This window comes from Pocillopora damicornis, chromosome 8, assembly GCF_964200805.1.
Source record: "Pocillopora damicornis chromosome 8, jaPocDami1.2, whole genome shotgun sequence".
NCBI classification, from domain to species: Eukaryota; Metazoa; Cnidaria; class Anthozoa; order Scleractinia; family Pocilloporidae; genus Pocillopora; species Pocillopora damicornis.
The window spans coordinates 16,157,090-16,173,392 of NC_142677.1; the positions used below are offsets into that span (position 1 = coordinate 16,157,090).

General features: G+C 35.2%; 2 protein-coding genes across 2 annotated transcripts; one reads left to right on the forward strand and one right to left on the reverse strand.

The window, feature by feature from the left end:
* Nucleotides 1–6: 6 nt before the first annotated feature.
* Nucleotides 7–2,967, forward strand: LOC113678821 (uncharacterized). Its single transcript, XM_027195732.2, has 3 exons — nucleotides 7–322; nucleotides 553–622; nucleotides 1,751–2,967. The coding sequence occupies exons 1-3, from the start codon at nucleotides 90–92 to the stop codon at nucleotides 1,943–1,945; spliced, it is 498 nt and encodes a 165-aa protein (XP_027051533.1). The 5' UTR covers nucleotides 7–89; the 3' UTR covers nucleotides 1,946–2,967.
* An 821-nt stretch (nucleotides 2,968–3,788) lies between these two features.
* Nucleotides 3,789–16,220, reverse strand: LOC113678818 (mannosyl-oligosaccharide 1,2-alpha-mannosidase IA). The gene is made up of 12 exons (XM_027195728.2): nucleotides 15,924–16,220; nucleotides 15,490–15,800; nucleotides 13,338–13,553; nucleotides 12,396–12,476; nucleotides 12,189–12,283; nucleotides 11,258–11,381; nucleotides 10,599–10,692; nucleotides 9,745–9,860; nucleotides 8,040–8,138; nucleotides 7,525–7,642; nucleotides 6,529–6,701; nucleotides 3,789–5,954 (listed from the first exon to the last, which is right to left on the reverse strand). The coding sequence occupies exons 1-12, from the start codon at nucleotides 16,177–16,179 to the stop codon at nucleotides 5,730–5,732; spliced, it is 1,908 nt and encodes a 635-aa protein (XP_027051529.2). The 5' UTR covers nucleotides 16,180–16,220; the 3' UTR covers nucleotides 3,789–5,729.
* Between the last annotated feature and the right edge of the window lie 83 nt (nucleotides 16,221–16,303).

The window sequence follows — 16,303 nt, forward strand, 5'->3', positions numbered from 1 at the left end:
GTATCTTGCGTGACTATCTAAATAACTCGTGTCACGATTTCGTGACATGTTCGAACAGACAGACAAAGGACACCGCGAAAGAATGTAACATGGCGGTCGCTATGTCGATTTTTCATCGTAGAAGTTCTGACTTGTTTAAAGCTCTTGTAATTCGCTTCCCAAAACAGTACTTTTGTTCCATAGCTGGTGGTAACGTGGATGAAGGGAAAGAAAGAAGTTCTGATCGTTTAGGATCTGATTCACACGGAAAAGAACTTGATTTGGTTCTTGCATGTTTACGAGTGGATCGTGTTGCAGCTAGTGGCTTTGGTATTGGAAGAAAGTAAGGTGATATTTAGCGTGACATTCACATTTGTGTTAAGGAAATTTTATTTGATTATGATTTAAAGCTAAGTTACTCCTTCTCATTCACTCGTGATGTGCCATTGAAATAAATGCATAATACCGTGCATAGCTAGTAGATTACAGTACAATGCACAGAAGAATAAACTTAATTATAAATATTGTTTTGACAAAAAGAATTATCTTTCCTCTTATTTGAATCATCTGCAGCAAAATAAAAAACCTCATTGCTTCCAAAGACGTTTTTGTCAATAAACTCAACACAAGCCAGTCTGACTTAGTAAGTACATTTTAACATTGTCCAATCACGTCACCACATATTTCTCATATTAACTGTGTGGATAGTGTTTTAGGACCGGACTAGTGGTCTTGGTTGGGTCATTGTGCTGTGTAAGACACACCCCTAGTTGCTGTGTGAATTGAAATGGGGCAAGAGGGGGGGGGGGGGGGGGACAAACCTCTCATTCAGGTGGATGGAGTACTTAACTCCTAGTTGCTTCATACCACAGAAAATAAGATGTGGTCAAGAGGTTATGGGAAACTAGGCTTGCACAATCTTTGCTGACCCGTGACCACAGTGTATGTAATTGTTCCCATCAATATTGATAATAAACCTTAAAGTACAAATTTTTTGGCTTAAACTGGAATGAAGTTTTAAATATGACTAAAAAAAGCCAAACAGATATTGGTTGTTTTGAAACTGGAATTTTTTTGTGCATGGTCATGTTGCATCTTCCAATGCTTTGGGGTTACTGCTATTATCTTCAAGATCTCCTTGGGACTCCATAGGTCTTGCAATTGAAAATGGCAACTACCAGGTGATTCAAACATCGACATTGCTTGTTTTTGTTTCATTGCTTGTTTTTGTTCCAGATCTTATACACTAGGTTCTTTTTTTCACTAGTTTAACGGAGCTTGTTTTACATATGGAGGCTTTGTTACCTTAGATCTGATCTTCCCTAGATGTAAAAGATTGAAGGAAATATTTTGTTGAGTTGATCAAGCAACTTACTATTTTCATTACATGTGGATTATTTTTCATAATGAAACCTGTGTTGAGCAGAACCCTGTTTATTAGGCACCTTTTAATTACAAAATTAATATAACTATTTATTAAAATGGACACTTGTGAGGTTCCCTTGGGTTCTACTTAGAACCAGGTGGCAAGAGATATGAGCTGGAGGATCACATATTTTAAGCTTTTACACCCTGACATCAGTATGCATATTCTCCTTACTGTTCCCTATAGAATTTGTTTGACAATCAGAAGCTTTTTTAGTTAGTGATCATTTTCTTTATTCTCATTACTTCAATGATTGATTCAGGGGTGATATTGTAAGGAGAATTTAAATGGAAAATGAAAGTCACTCCTAGGGGTCAAATTACTAAAGATGCATTTTCCCAATAGGTTAATGAGGGAGATGAAATTGATCTCACAAGATCAAAAGAAAAGGACAAAGTGGTTATGTCACGATTCAAGGTGTTGACAATCTATAAAGATCTTACCAAGAAAGCAAAACGACGCCTTGTTGGAGTGCGGTATGGTAGTATGATCATATCAAGGGAGGAGTTTGACAAAGATTATGCTCACCCTTCAAAGTGAGAAGCTTTGTGATGCAAATATACATTTAGATGCCATCAAAATGGATACAAGTGAACTTGGAAGCAAATGACTTTGTGGTCTTGTGTCCTTTTTACTCTGGCTTGCAGCTCTTGGCACAAATTGTTGGCAGAGGAATGTGAAGAGAGATCAAAACATTCTGTTAATTTAATGACCATCATCAGCTATTCACAGCCACGGAAATACACGTGTCTCACAAAAGGTTGTTGGAAAAAAGGACAAAAGTGCGTGCAATTTGGGTATCTAGTCATCAGCGAATTTTAATAGATAAATATATTCATCAAACTGGCTATTCCTTGCACTCACAGTGACGTTTACTATAAACAGCTATACATATATATATGTAGTGGTGTTGAACTTTGTGATGCAAGAGTCACTGTAAGTAATGACTATCAACTGTGTTATGACTATCAAAGTTAAGAGAACCATTGAGATATCAGTCCTTTGCTGAGAGGTGTAAGGGGGGCCCTGCTTGTGTATTATGCACATTGAAAAACAGAAATTATGCATTACAAAAAAATCAGATAAAACAACTTTAAGGTTCACATATTATGAAAAGCAAAAACTGTGCAGTTTCAGGGTTTTAATTTCGTATTTCCATTGGTCATGAAAATTAAAAACTCTAAATCCTGTCTCACACATTCCCTTTTTGCTTTTATGAAATTTTAGGTTTCTTCTCAACTTTATGTGAAGGTTGCAAATTGCTAAATTTCTCATGAAGCCTACAAGTGCATAAGTCATCTTTGGGGAGCTTTGTTCCATTCAGTTTTCTGAGTATTCTTGGATAGGAGCATTTCTGTCTTTCCCTAGGGAGCTTAAAATGTCTTCCTGTAAGTTTGAAATCCAGTCCAACAGATAAAAACATGAAAAAAGAAGAGAACAGTAAGAAGAGGAGAGACTGTAAAAGGGTTTTGTAGCCCTCTTTACCATCCCAAACAATGTGTAAATGGAATGGACTTTATTTGGTAACTGATCAAGTAAAATTATGGTGTTTTGGCATTGAATTGTCCTGATCTCTTCTCTAAATTTCTTCTGTGGCAGATGATTAAAGTTTCAAAATATTCTGGTGATGTGATTCAAATCCTTAATATTTCCTAGAATTCAATAAAAGTTGTGGAGAATGGACACCACCTTTGACATAACAGAAATACAGACATCATACATAATTCGTGCTCCAAAAATGATGATTATAGTGACAATATACACAAACATAAGTACTTGGTATGTGGAAAATATAACACTGTCTAGTAACCATGCTTTCAAAATTTGACTGATTTTCATATTTAACTGGTAATGACTCTAAAAGATAATGGTATCTATAATGTTGAGCATCATTTTCTTGTGTCAAATCTGAAGTTTTGACAAAGTAATCAAGGGAATAAGTGAGCGACAAATACATTGAGGGCTAAAACAGCATGTTATTACCCACTGGAAAATCTTCAAAAATTATTCTCAAATTAATCATTAATAACCATTTATTAGGATAAATATTAAAAAATAGTCACCATAGTGTGACTTGAACAGCATTTGCAGGAAGAAAATTGAAATTTCTAGTCTTTTTTTTTTAGGGGGGGGGGAAGGGAATCTGACAGGGACTTCTTTGGGGTTGATACCCTTAATGTCTGATCAATACTTTCTAAAATCCCTTTACAATGTGTAGTTCTCTGAATTATCAGCATCAAACTGGCATTTCACTCAAATAATTATACGAGTTGATGGGTGGGAAGGATTGCAAGTTACTGCTGTATGGAGTTAAGTGGGGTTTTGTGAGGGAGTGATGGAAATTTCCCACCTCAAATTTCCCTTCATGCTCCTAGAATGCAAGTACCTGGAAGAAGATTGTACATTTATTGCATTGAAATTAAAAGCTGTAGAGCGACATGGTTGTAGATTATCGCAATAAAAGTAATTCTAACTCCTTTGTTGTGCCAGCCCACCATTACTATTATTTTATTACCCTTATTATATGGGCACAACCCATAAATATATTGCACTGCATTGCAAGGGCAAAGTGTCAATTGGTTCCATATGTAATGTGAAATTTGTGTGCAGTATAAGAAAGCAAAAGTATGAAAATGTAAAAAAATTAGACTACTGAAAGGAATGGTTAGGGTCAAAATTAGGGTGTGATTGAAAAGAAGAAAAAAGTAAATGTAAAATACAAGTAAAGGAAAACTTAAATTGTTAGAAAATCACAAGCACCTACATATAGTGTTGTGCTTTTGCCAGAGCCTATTTTCTTTATCTTTAGTACAGACCCAAGTTTCCAAAATATTTCTGTTTGTCAAATAGATTTGTGTGCTGCTGCATGTGTCCACATTCTTATGCTTTTGCTTAGAACCTCTGATCAAATTTGATGCTGATAAAGGATTTGTGGCTGTATTGCTGAATATCTAATAGTTTGCAGCCTCACACAATAAACTTTGACCATATTTAACCATAGCAAGGAACTTGAAAAAGAAATAATGAAACCAAAGAAAAAAAATTGAACAATCACCTGTAAAAGAAATGGGTGACTTTTAGAATTACACCATGAACAGTTGAATAGCTGGGAACACAACTGCTGTTGTTAAGTTTAGGAGGCCATGCATATCTGCTTGATATCCCTCATGTTCTAAACTAGTGTTAATAACTTTCCAGTGATCTTACCGTTGTTTTCAGGAAATATGATCTCACCTCCAACATAAAAATTCAGTTTACCCAGTGATGCTTGAGGAGGTTTTTTCCTAAATTTATGCACCAAAAGAGAGCCAATTTCTTTCCAAAATTATTTGGAAAAACAAAAACAAAACCTCAAACAACACTGAGTAAATAGTGCACTTACAAAAATTTTAGTTTCTGTCAATTCAGGTGTCTGAACACCTAGTATTTACAATGAAAAATTATATTTCTTTCTTCGACTTTTCAACTGGATTAATAAGAGAATTAGAGTAGAAGTTGACAACATCACAGTTTCTTGACATGAACAAACTTACTTATAAGGTTGTTTCTTAATGAGTTAATTTATCCATTACAAATGAGTAAAAGCTGTACAGCACTCCTTTGCAATTGATTAGAGAGTTACTTTGTCAGAGGACTGTAATTCTACCTACTTTCAACCCTCAAGTGCTGGAAGTCATTGAAAAGATCTCCAGATATACAAATCATGCAAATATTACTAGCTCTACAAAAACTTGGAAAAATTTAAACTACTTTGTACATGTGCTGTTCCTATTTTCAAATTCTGAGTATGCCATTTAAAGGTGTAAGTATACTCCAGAAACCACTCTGCCATTCAAAAGCATATGAAAGACATTTTTTTTAGTTCACTGGCTATTTCAATTTCAAGTCTATCCACCACCATAAACTTCACAAAGAATTGTTTTAAAATAAAAATTAAATGCTAGGGAGAGCTAAAGAAATCATACAGCTTACATTAAAAGGTGCCCTCAATGACTTCTAAATTACCAATGAAATATAAATCATGTTTGGTTGTTGTCCTTTTTATGTTTGAATTTTTACACTTTGATTAACAACAGAAAAAAAATCATGAAACTTTCTTTTGATGGAAGACAAACTGGGAGAAGAGGTAACTGAAGGTGGTAATACATCAAATTAAAACTGTCTCTCAAAGCTGAAGCCATGAATACTGATATGATTCGATAATGATGCAATTTTCAGTGGCAGAGGTAATACTGTATGGTTTCTAGAGAATACTTCTCCATTAAATTTAAAAATGTTTCTGGAGAATACTTCTCCATTACATTTTAAAAGATATTAGCTTTAACTATCTATTCTGCATTTTTCCTATAACAGGGAGTGGGTGGGCCTCTGTGTTGAACACCCATTGGTCCAGAGGCAAAAGGCTGTCATCAGAAAATATCAAATACAAATACTTCAGAGTTTCTGCCAAGAAAAAACTCTGTTGGACATCATCATGTGACACTGCTGTGGAGGCTACATCTCGTATGCCACTATAGCCTGCTTCAACACGACAGAACTTTTCAATGTTCTAGAAAATGATAACAACAAAGTAATATAAAATTACCAGGTGTCTTTGTTTTTAACAATCAAATGCAGATGTTAAATTACCGACAACTGATGGATGACTTGTCCACAAACCTATTGAACAAATCTATTGGTTTTTCATGGATATCAAAGCTACTTAGACTAGGAGTAAGAACAACCACTTTATACATCTTTCTGGAAAGTTGCCACCTGTTAAAATAGCAGTTTTATTTACAATTTCCTAAATTTTAACTGATTTCAAAACATATTTTGGACTTTGAACCAACTGGATGAGAAAAAGGGGAAAAATAAAATGTGAAAAAGACAAAAAAGAGTTGACAAAACAGTCCTTCTGAATCAATCTGTTGATTGAAGGAACACAAACTAGAAGCATATTTAATCTACACAGGCAATTGGCAAAGTATTAAAACCAATTATTGCTTTTTCATGACAAGTCTCTGGCCCTCTAAAGATTCCTAACTTTTCCCTGACAATGAAAAAAAATTTCTCCAACATTCCTTTAGCTATCCTGGTAATTCTGGTGAGATAAACAATGTTTAAAAAAATTAATTATTAACCTGAGCAGCCTCCCAGGCCCATTCACGATACTTAGGCTCATGAGTAAACCGCCACATGTAGAAGTATCCTTCAATCACTTCTGGTCGAAGAATGTAGTATCTCTCATTCACGCGAATACCAACTGCCTCATGAGGTCCCTCAAACCTGAAGGCTTCTGGGCCAATACCAGTAGCTATACAAATGAATTAGAAGGTTTACATCATGTTCTAAATTTGACTAGAATTTTCTGGCCACTATTTATCACTACAGAAAAAAACATTTAAAGTTATCCTTCAGTAACATGTTGATTCAATGGACAATTTGATTGAGGGCTTGAGCTACTGTATTTCTTTTTTTATTTTAAGTTAAAGGATATGATAACATAGCTTGGGTGAAAGCTTGTAATAAAAAAATAGAGTGCCTTGAGGCCTCATCATCCACTACAGAAAATGTTTTGAAATGACTCACACCCTTGACAGTTACAGATAAACTGCAGAAGTGAGAGAAATTGCATTCCCAACTGTGATCTGGGTTTCATTGCTGAAAATGGCACAATATGGGGCTGATTTTCTTGTTGATTTGCCCTCTTTCTCTGATCAGAATTCTTCCACTCTCACGCTACAAAATTCCATGACTCTCTATTACCTCCTCTGGGACTATCAAAATATTTCCAGTGACTTACAATACAAAATTTGTTTTAAAAATAATGTCAAAATGATCATTTGATTCTGTTACTTCTTGTTACACGGTTTAAGGAAAGTTTTAAGAAATGCTATAGATTGTTTTTTATGACCTTCCATAACCTACTGATGTATGAGCTACTCCTTAACTTGAATTTGTCAGTACAATTACTTACTATGATAAAATGGTAACACTGTTGAAAATAATTCAAGAATAAACAATTTTAATTGCGCTTTCAAAACATGATTTAAGATCAAATTTTTGACCTCTTTGCTTAGGAAATGCTCTATTTTAACAAGGCATACCTTAAGCCAATAGCAGCATTACTGGATTACCTGTTTTGCGGTAAGATTCATGACATGTGTTAGCAAGTTCTGCACCAAGGTTGATGAAATGTTTCTCACTTCTAGAACCTCTAGCTCCAAGAGCAAACATCCCAGCAGTAAAACAAGCCTTAAATCAAATGAAAAATCATGATGTTTTGCTAATTGTCAAAACCTTACTTAAGCTTGATCACTATGATGGAACAATATGGTAAAAGGTAACTGTTTAAACCTGAGAATAAGTGTCCCTTGTGTAATATGATTGTGCAAGCAAGTAGTAGTAGTAGTAGTCCTGACATGCACCACTATTGGTGGTAGTGAAAGATATTTTGACAAGCTGAGTAGAAGTTATCACTTGGATTAAGTTGAGAACTCCCACTCTTGTTCTCCAAAAAGGCCTAGAAAGGACTTCTGTCACCTGGACATTCTCATTACTAAATGACTACTGAAGAAACAATGTTCAGCTTTTTATTTAAAAATAAACAACAACGAAGATGACTCTTGGAGAGCTTTAATCTGACTCTCACCAAGTGATCCATTTTGTGTTCCAGCCTGCCAAACTTGTACTCTGCAATGTATGTAAGGTTGGAAGGCTGTGACTTTTGAACCAACATTCTTTCTATGGCCTAAAAAAGTAAAAAAGGACAAAATAGACATCGTCAAAACTATTTTGTCTCAGAGATTTTTTAGCCTCGCTGTTATAGGGCACTTTCAAACACAAGGTCTGGCACAGTCAGAACATTATGTTAACCATTCAATCCCTACTGAAAAGTGACAAGCATCTAATTTCTCCTTACAATATCACTTCTGAATCAAATGTTACAGTCAAGAGGATAAAGGAAATGATCTCCAACTGAAAAAGCTCATGATTGTTCTACAAATTCTCCTCTTCAGTACCATTAGAAATGTCTAGAAAACAGTGTTGGGGAATATGCACTCTGATCGGTAACCAGTCAACTCGCCAACGGACCAACTCGCCGACGCCAACTTGCCGACGTATAAAATCGAGTAGAGACGTCGGCGAGTTGGTCGTCAATCCAATACAACTTATTAGAAGTTAAACATACAGAGAAGTAAACGATATTTAGTAAAAAAACACTGGCGAACATTGGTGAACATCAAACAGAAGCTTAAACATCGGTGAACATTGGTGAACATCACCAATGACTATAACGAACGAGTTATTGTGTGACAACAACACCGTAAAGACTCATCTTGTCAATCGCTCAGATTTTTTAACAAAAACTTGGCTTTCTAGACGAGATCTTTAGTAAAATGCAATTATTTTTATTTGCAACAAAGTTTATAAGGATCTTAAGGCGAATAAAGCGAAGTAAACCTCACCAACGACTCTAACAGCTTCAGACGCGAACGAGTTATTGTGTGACAACAACACCGTTAAGACTCAGCATGTCAATCGCTCAGTTTTTTCAACGAAAACTTGGCTTTCTAGACAAGATCTTTAGTAAAAAGCAATTCTTTTTATTTGCAACAAAGTTTATAAGGATCTTAAGGCGAATAAAGTAAAGTAAACATCACCAATGACTCTAACAGCTTCAAACACTGTTCACCGATGTTTAAGCTTCTGTTTGATGTTCACCAATGTCCAATGTTTTTTTTACTAAATATCGTTTAATTTTCTGTATGTTTAGCTTCTAATAAGTTGTATTGGATTGACGACCACCTCGCCGACGTCTCTACTCGATTTTATACATCGGCGAGTTGGTGTCGGCGAGTTGGTCCGTCGGCGAGTTGACCGTAAACCCTCTGATCTTAGAGTGTAGAGAGTGAATGGATAGAACACTTCACTGTGACAGAGCCTCTCTCTCCTTCCACAGGTATAAGTGGGTACAACAAACTGCCAGGGGTAAAAGATTCTGGGATAAAATCTGCAAGTGACTGGCTATCTGGCTTGAAACATGTAACCCTTTACTAGGGGTTTCAATATGAGCAAGTTACCGATAAAATTTGCCCTCTGAGTCAAGAGAAATTGCTTCCTTTTTTTTTCAATATTGGAGCAAAAAACAATATTCCATTTAATTTAGCTGCCTCCTTTGCAGTTTTACAGTCTGCTTCAAAATTTATTGATAGCCCTGCTTTGCCAATGAACTTAAGCATAAAGGATGAAGGAGGAATTAGTGACCTATACATGTACACCGGATACATTGTAGGTGAGGTAGATTGTACCATAAAATTAACTGTAAAACAAGATGCAAAATACAGGCTACCAACCTCCACAGCTTTGTCGTACATCCTCCTAGCCACATTGTCTGTTTTTCCACTCATCACCCATGACTTGATTAAGTACTCATAAAAACTGTCTCCCAATGCACCCAATGAAACATGCTCTGTTGTTTAAAAGGGAATGTGGCATATTCAATAAAATTCTGTGACTGGAAATAACCCAGTATTATAATCCAACTGTACAAAGAAGATTACATATAATGTGTGAATAGGGTACAAATATCCTGCAATATTGTACAGTTGGTTATTTTGTACTGTAAAAAACCTATTAAACCAATAGGCTGTGTGCATCACGCTTTTCTGTCCACTTTGCTTTTCCATACTTATGAGAAGTGAGCAGAAAGACTTTGCAGAAAAAAGCAGTTAAATAATAAAAAATTTAAAACTTATTAGTAGTTTGGTGTGTAGTATTGCTGAGTATTTTCACTCACCATTTGTATTTGACTCGTTCTACAGGCTCATCAAAATACAACACAACTTGTAAAAATACTCAGCAGTACTACACACCAAAACGTCTACTAAGATATACATAGAGAAGTTGTTTAAAGCAAATGGTTTGATGCTGCCTCAGTCCTGGACTCTGTCTTACTACCCTACTCTCAACTCTTTTTCAAGGTGATTCTCCTTAAAGACTAGTGAACTAGTTTCTTGTTCCTTGAGTCTTAAAAGGGGAAATGTGAGGCTGTTATGATGATAAATACTTCACTTTGATGCAGCTTATATGAATGAAAGACATAATTGATTACAACTGGTCCTTTAAAATAATGTTCATAATTATTTTTAGCAAATTGAAAATGGGGTTAAAAAAAGACAGTGTTAAAAAAAAATACAAAACAGCTTACGTGAGCCCCAAACTCCACTTCTGGGGTTTAAATAGTTGGGATACAATCCATTGGGCTTGTCTATTTGATCAAGGACTTCTCGTACTCTGTAAACCTGGACCAGAAACACAGGCCAGCTGTAAACTATTTTCACTAGTTAACAATTATATTTACGAGTAAGATGGATGTTGTAAAGGAGAGACAAGGTTTTACCATTGAGGACTTATGGTTTAAATAAACTGATTCCTAAATATACAACAAGTACATGAGTGATGTAAAAAATGAATAGATAAGCTATAAAGATGTACACAAAACCATTTATACTAAAATTATACAGATTCCAAGTTTGTAGCATTTTACTAAAAGAGTTCTTTGCACAAAGTATTTTAGACACATGGAGTATTTTAATTAAGGCATTCAACAACGGATAAATTTTGGATATGTTTAATAGTTTCTTTCTGATCTCCTCAAAATGTGTTCTCTTTTTCTGCTACTAATGTATATGGTTTCATTATAGACCAATTTCAATCAAGACATATTTTATTTGGCTATTCATTCAATTGTTTTTGTTTTTTTGTTTTTTTTGTTTTTTTGTTTTTTTGTTTTTTTGTTTTTTTGTTATTTACTCTCTCCATTTGTTTATTTGTTCATTGATGTACTTCCCAAAACTTCATTCTCACCTTTTTGGCATAGATTGGGTTCCCTGTGATCTTTGACAAATAAACAAACTCCAGATGCAGGGTGCCAAACTCTGCTAAAATGGAACATCCCCCAGATGCCCAACCCCAATTGTGTCCACTGCCACTGTGGAAAGAACAAATAAAGAAATAATCTAAGAGAGAGCATTAGAGGACCTTATTTCCAAAGAGCAATAGAAACCTGACTTCACTTTAAAATGAATAAAATTTGGAGAACAGGTTTTTTTAAAAAAATTTTTTCTTTGAAGAACACTCTAAGCAGATGATGCTGCAAAGTACACAGTGTTGAGCACTGAGCCACTTTTCACACTACAACAGATAAGTTTGAAAACAAAATGAACACATTCCATCAAGACTGGATAATAAAGAAAAGGTTTTCCATCATTTCCAATGATCACAGTATCAGAAATGAATGAAAGTGATCTTCGCAGTGATGTGCACTACTTAGGCAGTAGTGAAAATAAGGCCTGAAAAAATTCAGGCCTGTACGGGATTTGAACCCATGACCTCTGCGATACCGGTGCAATGCTCTACCAACTGAGCTAACAAGCCAACTGGGAGCTGGTCATGAAGTTGGTTCTAAATAAACCCGTGAAGTGATTGAATAAATGGTTAAGAAGATATGAAAGTCATATATTTGAACTGCGGATAAAGAAGTGAATGAAAGTGATCTTCGCAGTGATGTGCACTACTTAGGCAGTAGTGAAAATCAGGCCTGAATTTTTTCAGGCCTTATTTTCACTACTGCCTAAGTAGTGCACATCACTGCGAAGATCACTTTCATTCATGTTTTTATCTGCAGTTCAAATATATGACCTTCATATATTCTTAACCGAGTATCAGAAATGCTTGATTGCATCCTTGGGTATGTGCTTTTAATGAGTCTGATTATTCTGCCAAAAAAATCACATACCTGGCAAAATTAACCATGGCCCAAGGTATTCCAGTTGGAGTATTGAATGCAGGTAACAATTTGTCCCCTACTTCCTTAGCTTTTACCTTAAAAACCTGAGGAAAATAATAAATTATTACAGGTAGGTAATGAGAGAAAAAAAAAAGATCAGAAAAGTAATAAATAGAGATACAATGTATTAAGAATTTTTGTTATAACTCAACCAACCTCTTCTCCACTGAATGCGTAAGCAGAGAGTAGTCCTCCAAGAAAGCGAATTGTAGTTTCAAACACAGATACATCTGACGCCTATGAAGAATAATATAGAATGCATGTTTCATATAATTTATAAGAATCTCTTCTATTTATGATTTATTTCACATGTACACGTAAGGATAATACAGTGAATGTAAAATGGCACACACACAACTTTAGATGAATATTTGGAAGGGCAGGATCATTATCTGTACATTTAAGCATTCACTTGATACATTTACATTAATGAGTTAACCATGATACAAACAGCACTGGAAACTGCCAAAATAAATTGACCTTTTCTGCACTTTTTGCAGTTTAAATCTGGTGTATAAAAAGAGCCACAAATCTCTTTTTCAGAGTTAACCCTTAAACTCCCATGAGTGACCCATACAGAATTTCTTGTACCATATCAATACAACATCAAGCAGACCAGTGATGAGTGTAGAGAAAAGTATCACTTAGGGATTACTAGTTGATCCAATACCAAATTCTCTGAACTAACATCATAAGAATTGTACCAGACTATAAAGAGAATTACTGATGAAATATTGGAAGTGGACAAGTAAATAGGTGATCACAACTGAATGCATACTGCCATTTGCTGTTTGCCATGAATGTCAAGGTTAACCTCTATTAACCCTTTGACACTCAAGAGTGACCAGCATCTAATTTCTCCTTACAATACCAACCCCGAATCAAACATTAAGGTCATGAGAATAAAGGAAATAATCAACAACTAAAGAAGCTTGTGATTTTTAAACAAATTCTCCTTGTCAACACCTTAGGAAATGTATAGAGAACAGTATGGAGAAAAGGTATACTCATGTTGGGGTAAAAATGCATAATAGCCATTTCTAAATTAAACCCTTTGTTTGAACACTTTCATCATTGCATGAACTTGATTATACTCACATGATTAAAACTTAGAGACATTGCCACCCATTTTCTAGCACGTTCAAATTCATCTTTCATGCCCATAATGTACAATGTGTCCAAAGCATCAACGACTGTTGCACCAGACGAGGAAGCTCCAAATATACTTGCTGCATGGCTTGACTTGCTAATTGGTCGCAACTCATTACTACCCCAAGCATACTTTACATAACCATTCCATGCATGTTCCATCATCTAACGGGGAAAAATGCATTAGAATTATCTGACACTAAAATTATTGAGACTGTGTAGTCTGATGGTCCAGGTGGGTGTGGCCCTTAGAAGGACTGTTGTCTGCAGTTGTCACTGACATTGTGACAGCCTGAGTGGAAGTCATCGTCAGAGTCAAACCTCAATATCCACACTCCTGAGGACTAAGCTGAGTAGCTGGGATAATTGAATCCATATAATCAAAACTAAGAATATTATAGAGCCAAAAATAAAATGAAAAAATGGTGCGACAATTGAAGCACATTCTTAAATCATTGTTTATGAACTGTTAATATTAGCCAAAAGTATTTTGAACCCAGAAATAACAATTATAAATACCTATGACCAGAGAAGCAAATCTGAATAATACAAAAATCTGGATAATCCGGGTTTTTATGTAGTAACAAATTATTTACAATAGTCATTCTTAGAGTTGAATGAATACTGTATGGCTTTTGAAACAAACATGCTCTCTGAAATTGTATATTGTGATTAAGGTAATGCACAGAAATGAGGTATGGAAGGAAAAAAAATTACATCTTTGATCTCTTTTTTGGGTGATCAGTAGTTTGCAAATGGTGTAAATCAGGTTGTCAAAGTTGACTAACACTAAACACAGGAAGCTTTTAATTACATCATTTTCTCTCTCTCTCTCTTTATTTTTTAATTTTTTTCTTTCGTGGAGGATGTAAACCAGTGAATTGCTTATGAAACATAACTAACACTAAACACAGGAAGCTTTTAATTACATCATTTTCTCTCTCTCTCTCTTTATTTTTTAATTTTTTTTCTTTCGTGGAGGATGTAAACCAGTGAATTGCTTATGAAACATATACTGAATGAAAGTGATCCTCGCAGTAATTTGCACTACTTAGGCAGTAGTGAAAATAAGGCCTGAAAAAAATTCAGGCCTGTACGGGATTTGAACCCATGACCTCTGCGATACCGGTGTACAAAAAGGTGTATTACGATGCAATTGCTTAGTCTTGAGCTTTCAAACAGTACTATAGCATAAAAAGTATACATCTATTGAGGCCCTCTTACAATCAGTTATTTGAGTTAAAGTGGAACAATGATTGCTTCTCATTTTCCAAATGAACAAAAACACTCAATTGACAAGTACAAATTGACTTGAACAAAAGAAATAACACAGCTCCAAAAAGCTCTTTCCCTTTTTCCCTTAACTAAGAAACAAAACAGCTGATCAAATTTTCCCTATAAGTTTACTAAAGCTATCTAAACAAAGCACTGAATATAATTAACATGATGACACTCCACGCTTTACATAACGCGTAAAGACACGAATATATTAAACACGAAATGCTGTAAGTTGGAAACATAACAAATCCAAAGGAAAAAGACATAAAAAACAGTGGTTAGAGCATCGGAGCGCGGAATTCGAAGGTCTGAGGTTCGATTCCTCATGAGGACTTAGAATTATTTTCTTTGTCCCACGCTCCTGACAAGACGAAAAAACATGTTTCTCGACATAAAAAACAGTTTTTAAACTGTGCTGAATTCTTCGCGAATTGGAATTTCAAAATAGCCTTAAGTCACGAAATCTTAATCAATCTGACTTGTTTCAATAGTTATACGGATTAAGTAGGTTTCTTCATAACTGTGAAATATACAAAAAAAACGAATCTCCTAAATATAAGAAAATTAAAAACAAAATTAGTGAGGAGAATAATCAATCAAGCGCAGATTCAAGGAAGTCTGCATCAAACTGATCCATTGTAAAATAAGACAAAGAATTCTATTTTTTAGAGGCTGTAATGAAAAATTAGAGCCGCAGTTGAATGTGTTCATTGTTGACAACAATTGAATGAGGATCTAAAAAAAGATGTCACTAACCACCATTCAGTATCGTAACATGGTGTGATAAAATGTTCACAAAGTAGGCGGTATTTCATTAACTCACCTTCTTGATAAAATTTCTTCTCTCTCTAGTCCTTTCATCGGCAGGTTCCCCTCCAGTGATTCCCTTAGCACCAGTGTCATCCACCTTGGAATTGTTAACTAATTGCTCGATTCTAGCGTCCCTTACCGCAACTTCCTCAGCCTTTTGATCTTTGATGAATTTCTCTTTGTCCTTCCTTATCATCTCTATCAATTCCTTGTGTGTTAAAGATAACTTTGAAGTTGTCCTCTCTGATAATTGACCTGTTTCTCTTCGGTTAGTATCGGAAGTCTCTGGTTTGCTAAATTCACTGACTTGCGGAGTAAAGTCATCTATCAGCATGCAAATTAAAGAATTACTATGATTAATAAATTTCACTGTAAAATACCACAAGAACTATTCAATGTTTCCTTGTTCACATACCCTTTACCCGAAAATAAGGGATAAACATTTACCTGCTATTCTAACAATCGGTGTCTTTGGGGCCTTTATTGGCACAATGTCCCCTCCGCCACCAACAAACCTCCTGTATGCGTCCTCAAGATATGTTCTATCTCTTAGGTCTGGTACGAAGAAAAATGCTCCAAAACATAGAAAGAGGAAAGCTATAAATATTAACATTAATACATATTTTTCCCTAAGCCTAAGACCCGATCTATTGACGGGAATAGGATGAAAATTTCTACTATGGTGAGTTGGCAGTATCGCCATGATCGAACAAGTTATACCGCCATATTGGGTAATACCGCTGATAAGCATTGTCCAAGGGCGCTTCGAAGTTATTATGATCGTTTTTGATTGGATGAATAACTCGTGCGGAACGCTGCGAAAATTT

Bases quoted from the DNA above. Each gene is read 5' to 3' on its own strand.
- LOC113678821 (XM_027195732.2), top strand. From the start codon at position 90: ATGGCGGTCGCTATGTCGATTTTTCATCGTAGAAGTTCTGACTTGTTT. The intron at 323-552 runs GTAAGGTGATAT...AATCATCTGCAG, and splicing joins GGCTTTGGTATTGGAAGAAA to CAAAATAAAAAACCTCATTG. The intron at 623-1,750 runs GTAAGTACATTT...TTTTCCCAATAG, and splicing joins ACACAAGCCAGTCTGACTTA to GTTAATGAGGGAGATGAAAT.
- LOC113678818 (XM_027195728.2), bottom strand. From the start codon at position 16,179: ATGGCGATACTGCCAACTCACCATAGTAGAAATTTTCATCCTATTCCC. The intron at 12,284-12,395 runs GTTGGTTGAGTT...TATTTTCCTCAG, and splicing joins ACGCATTCAGTGGAGAAGAG to GTTTTTAAGGTAAAAGCTAA. The intron at 7,643-8,039 runs GTGAGAGTCAGA...ATTTGATTTAAG, and splicing joins AACACAAAATGGATCACTTG to GCTTGTTTTACTGCTGGGAT.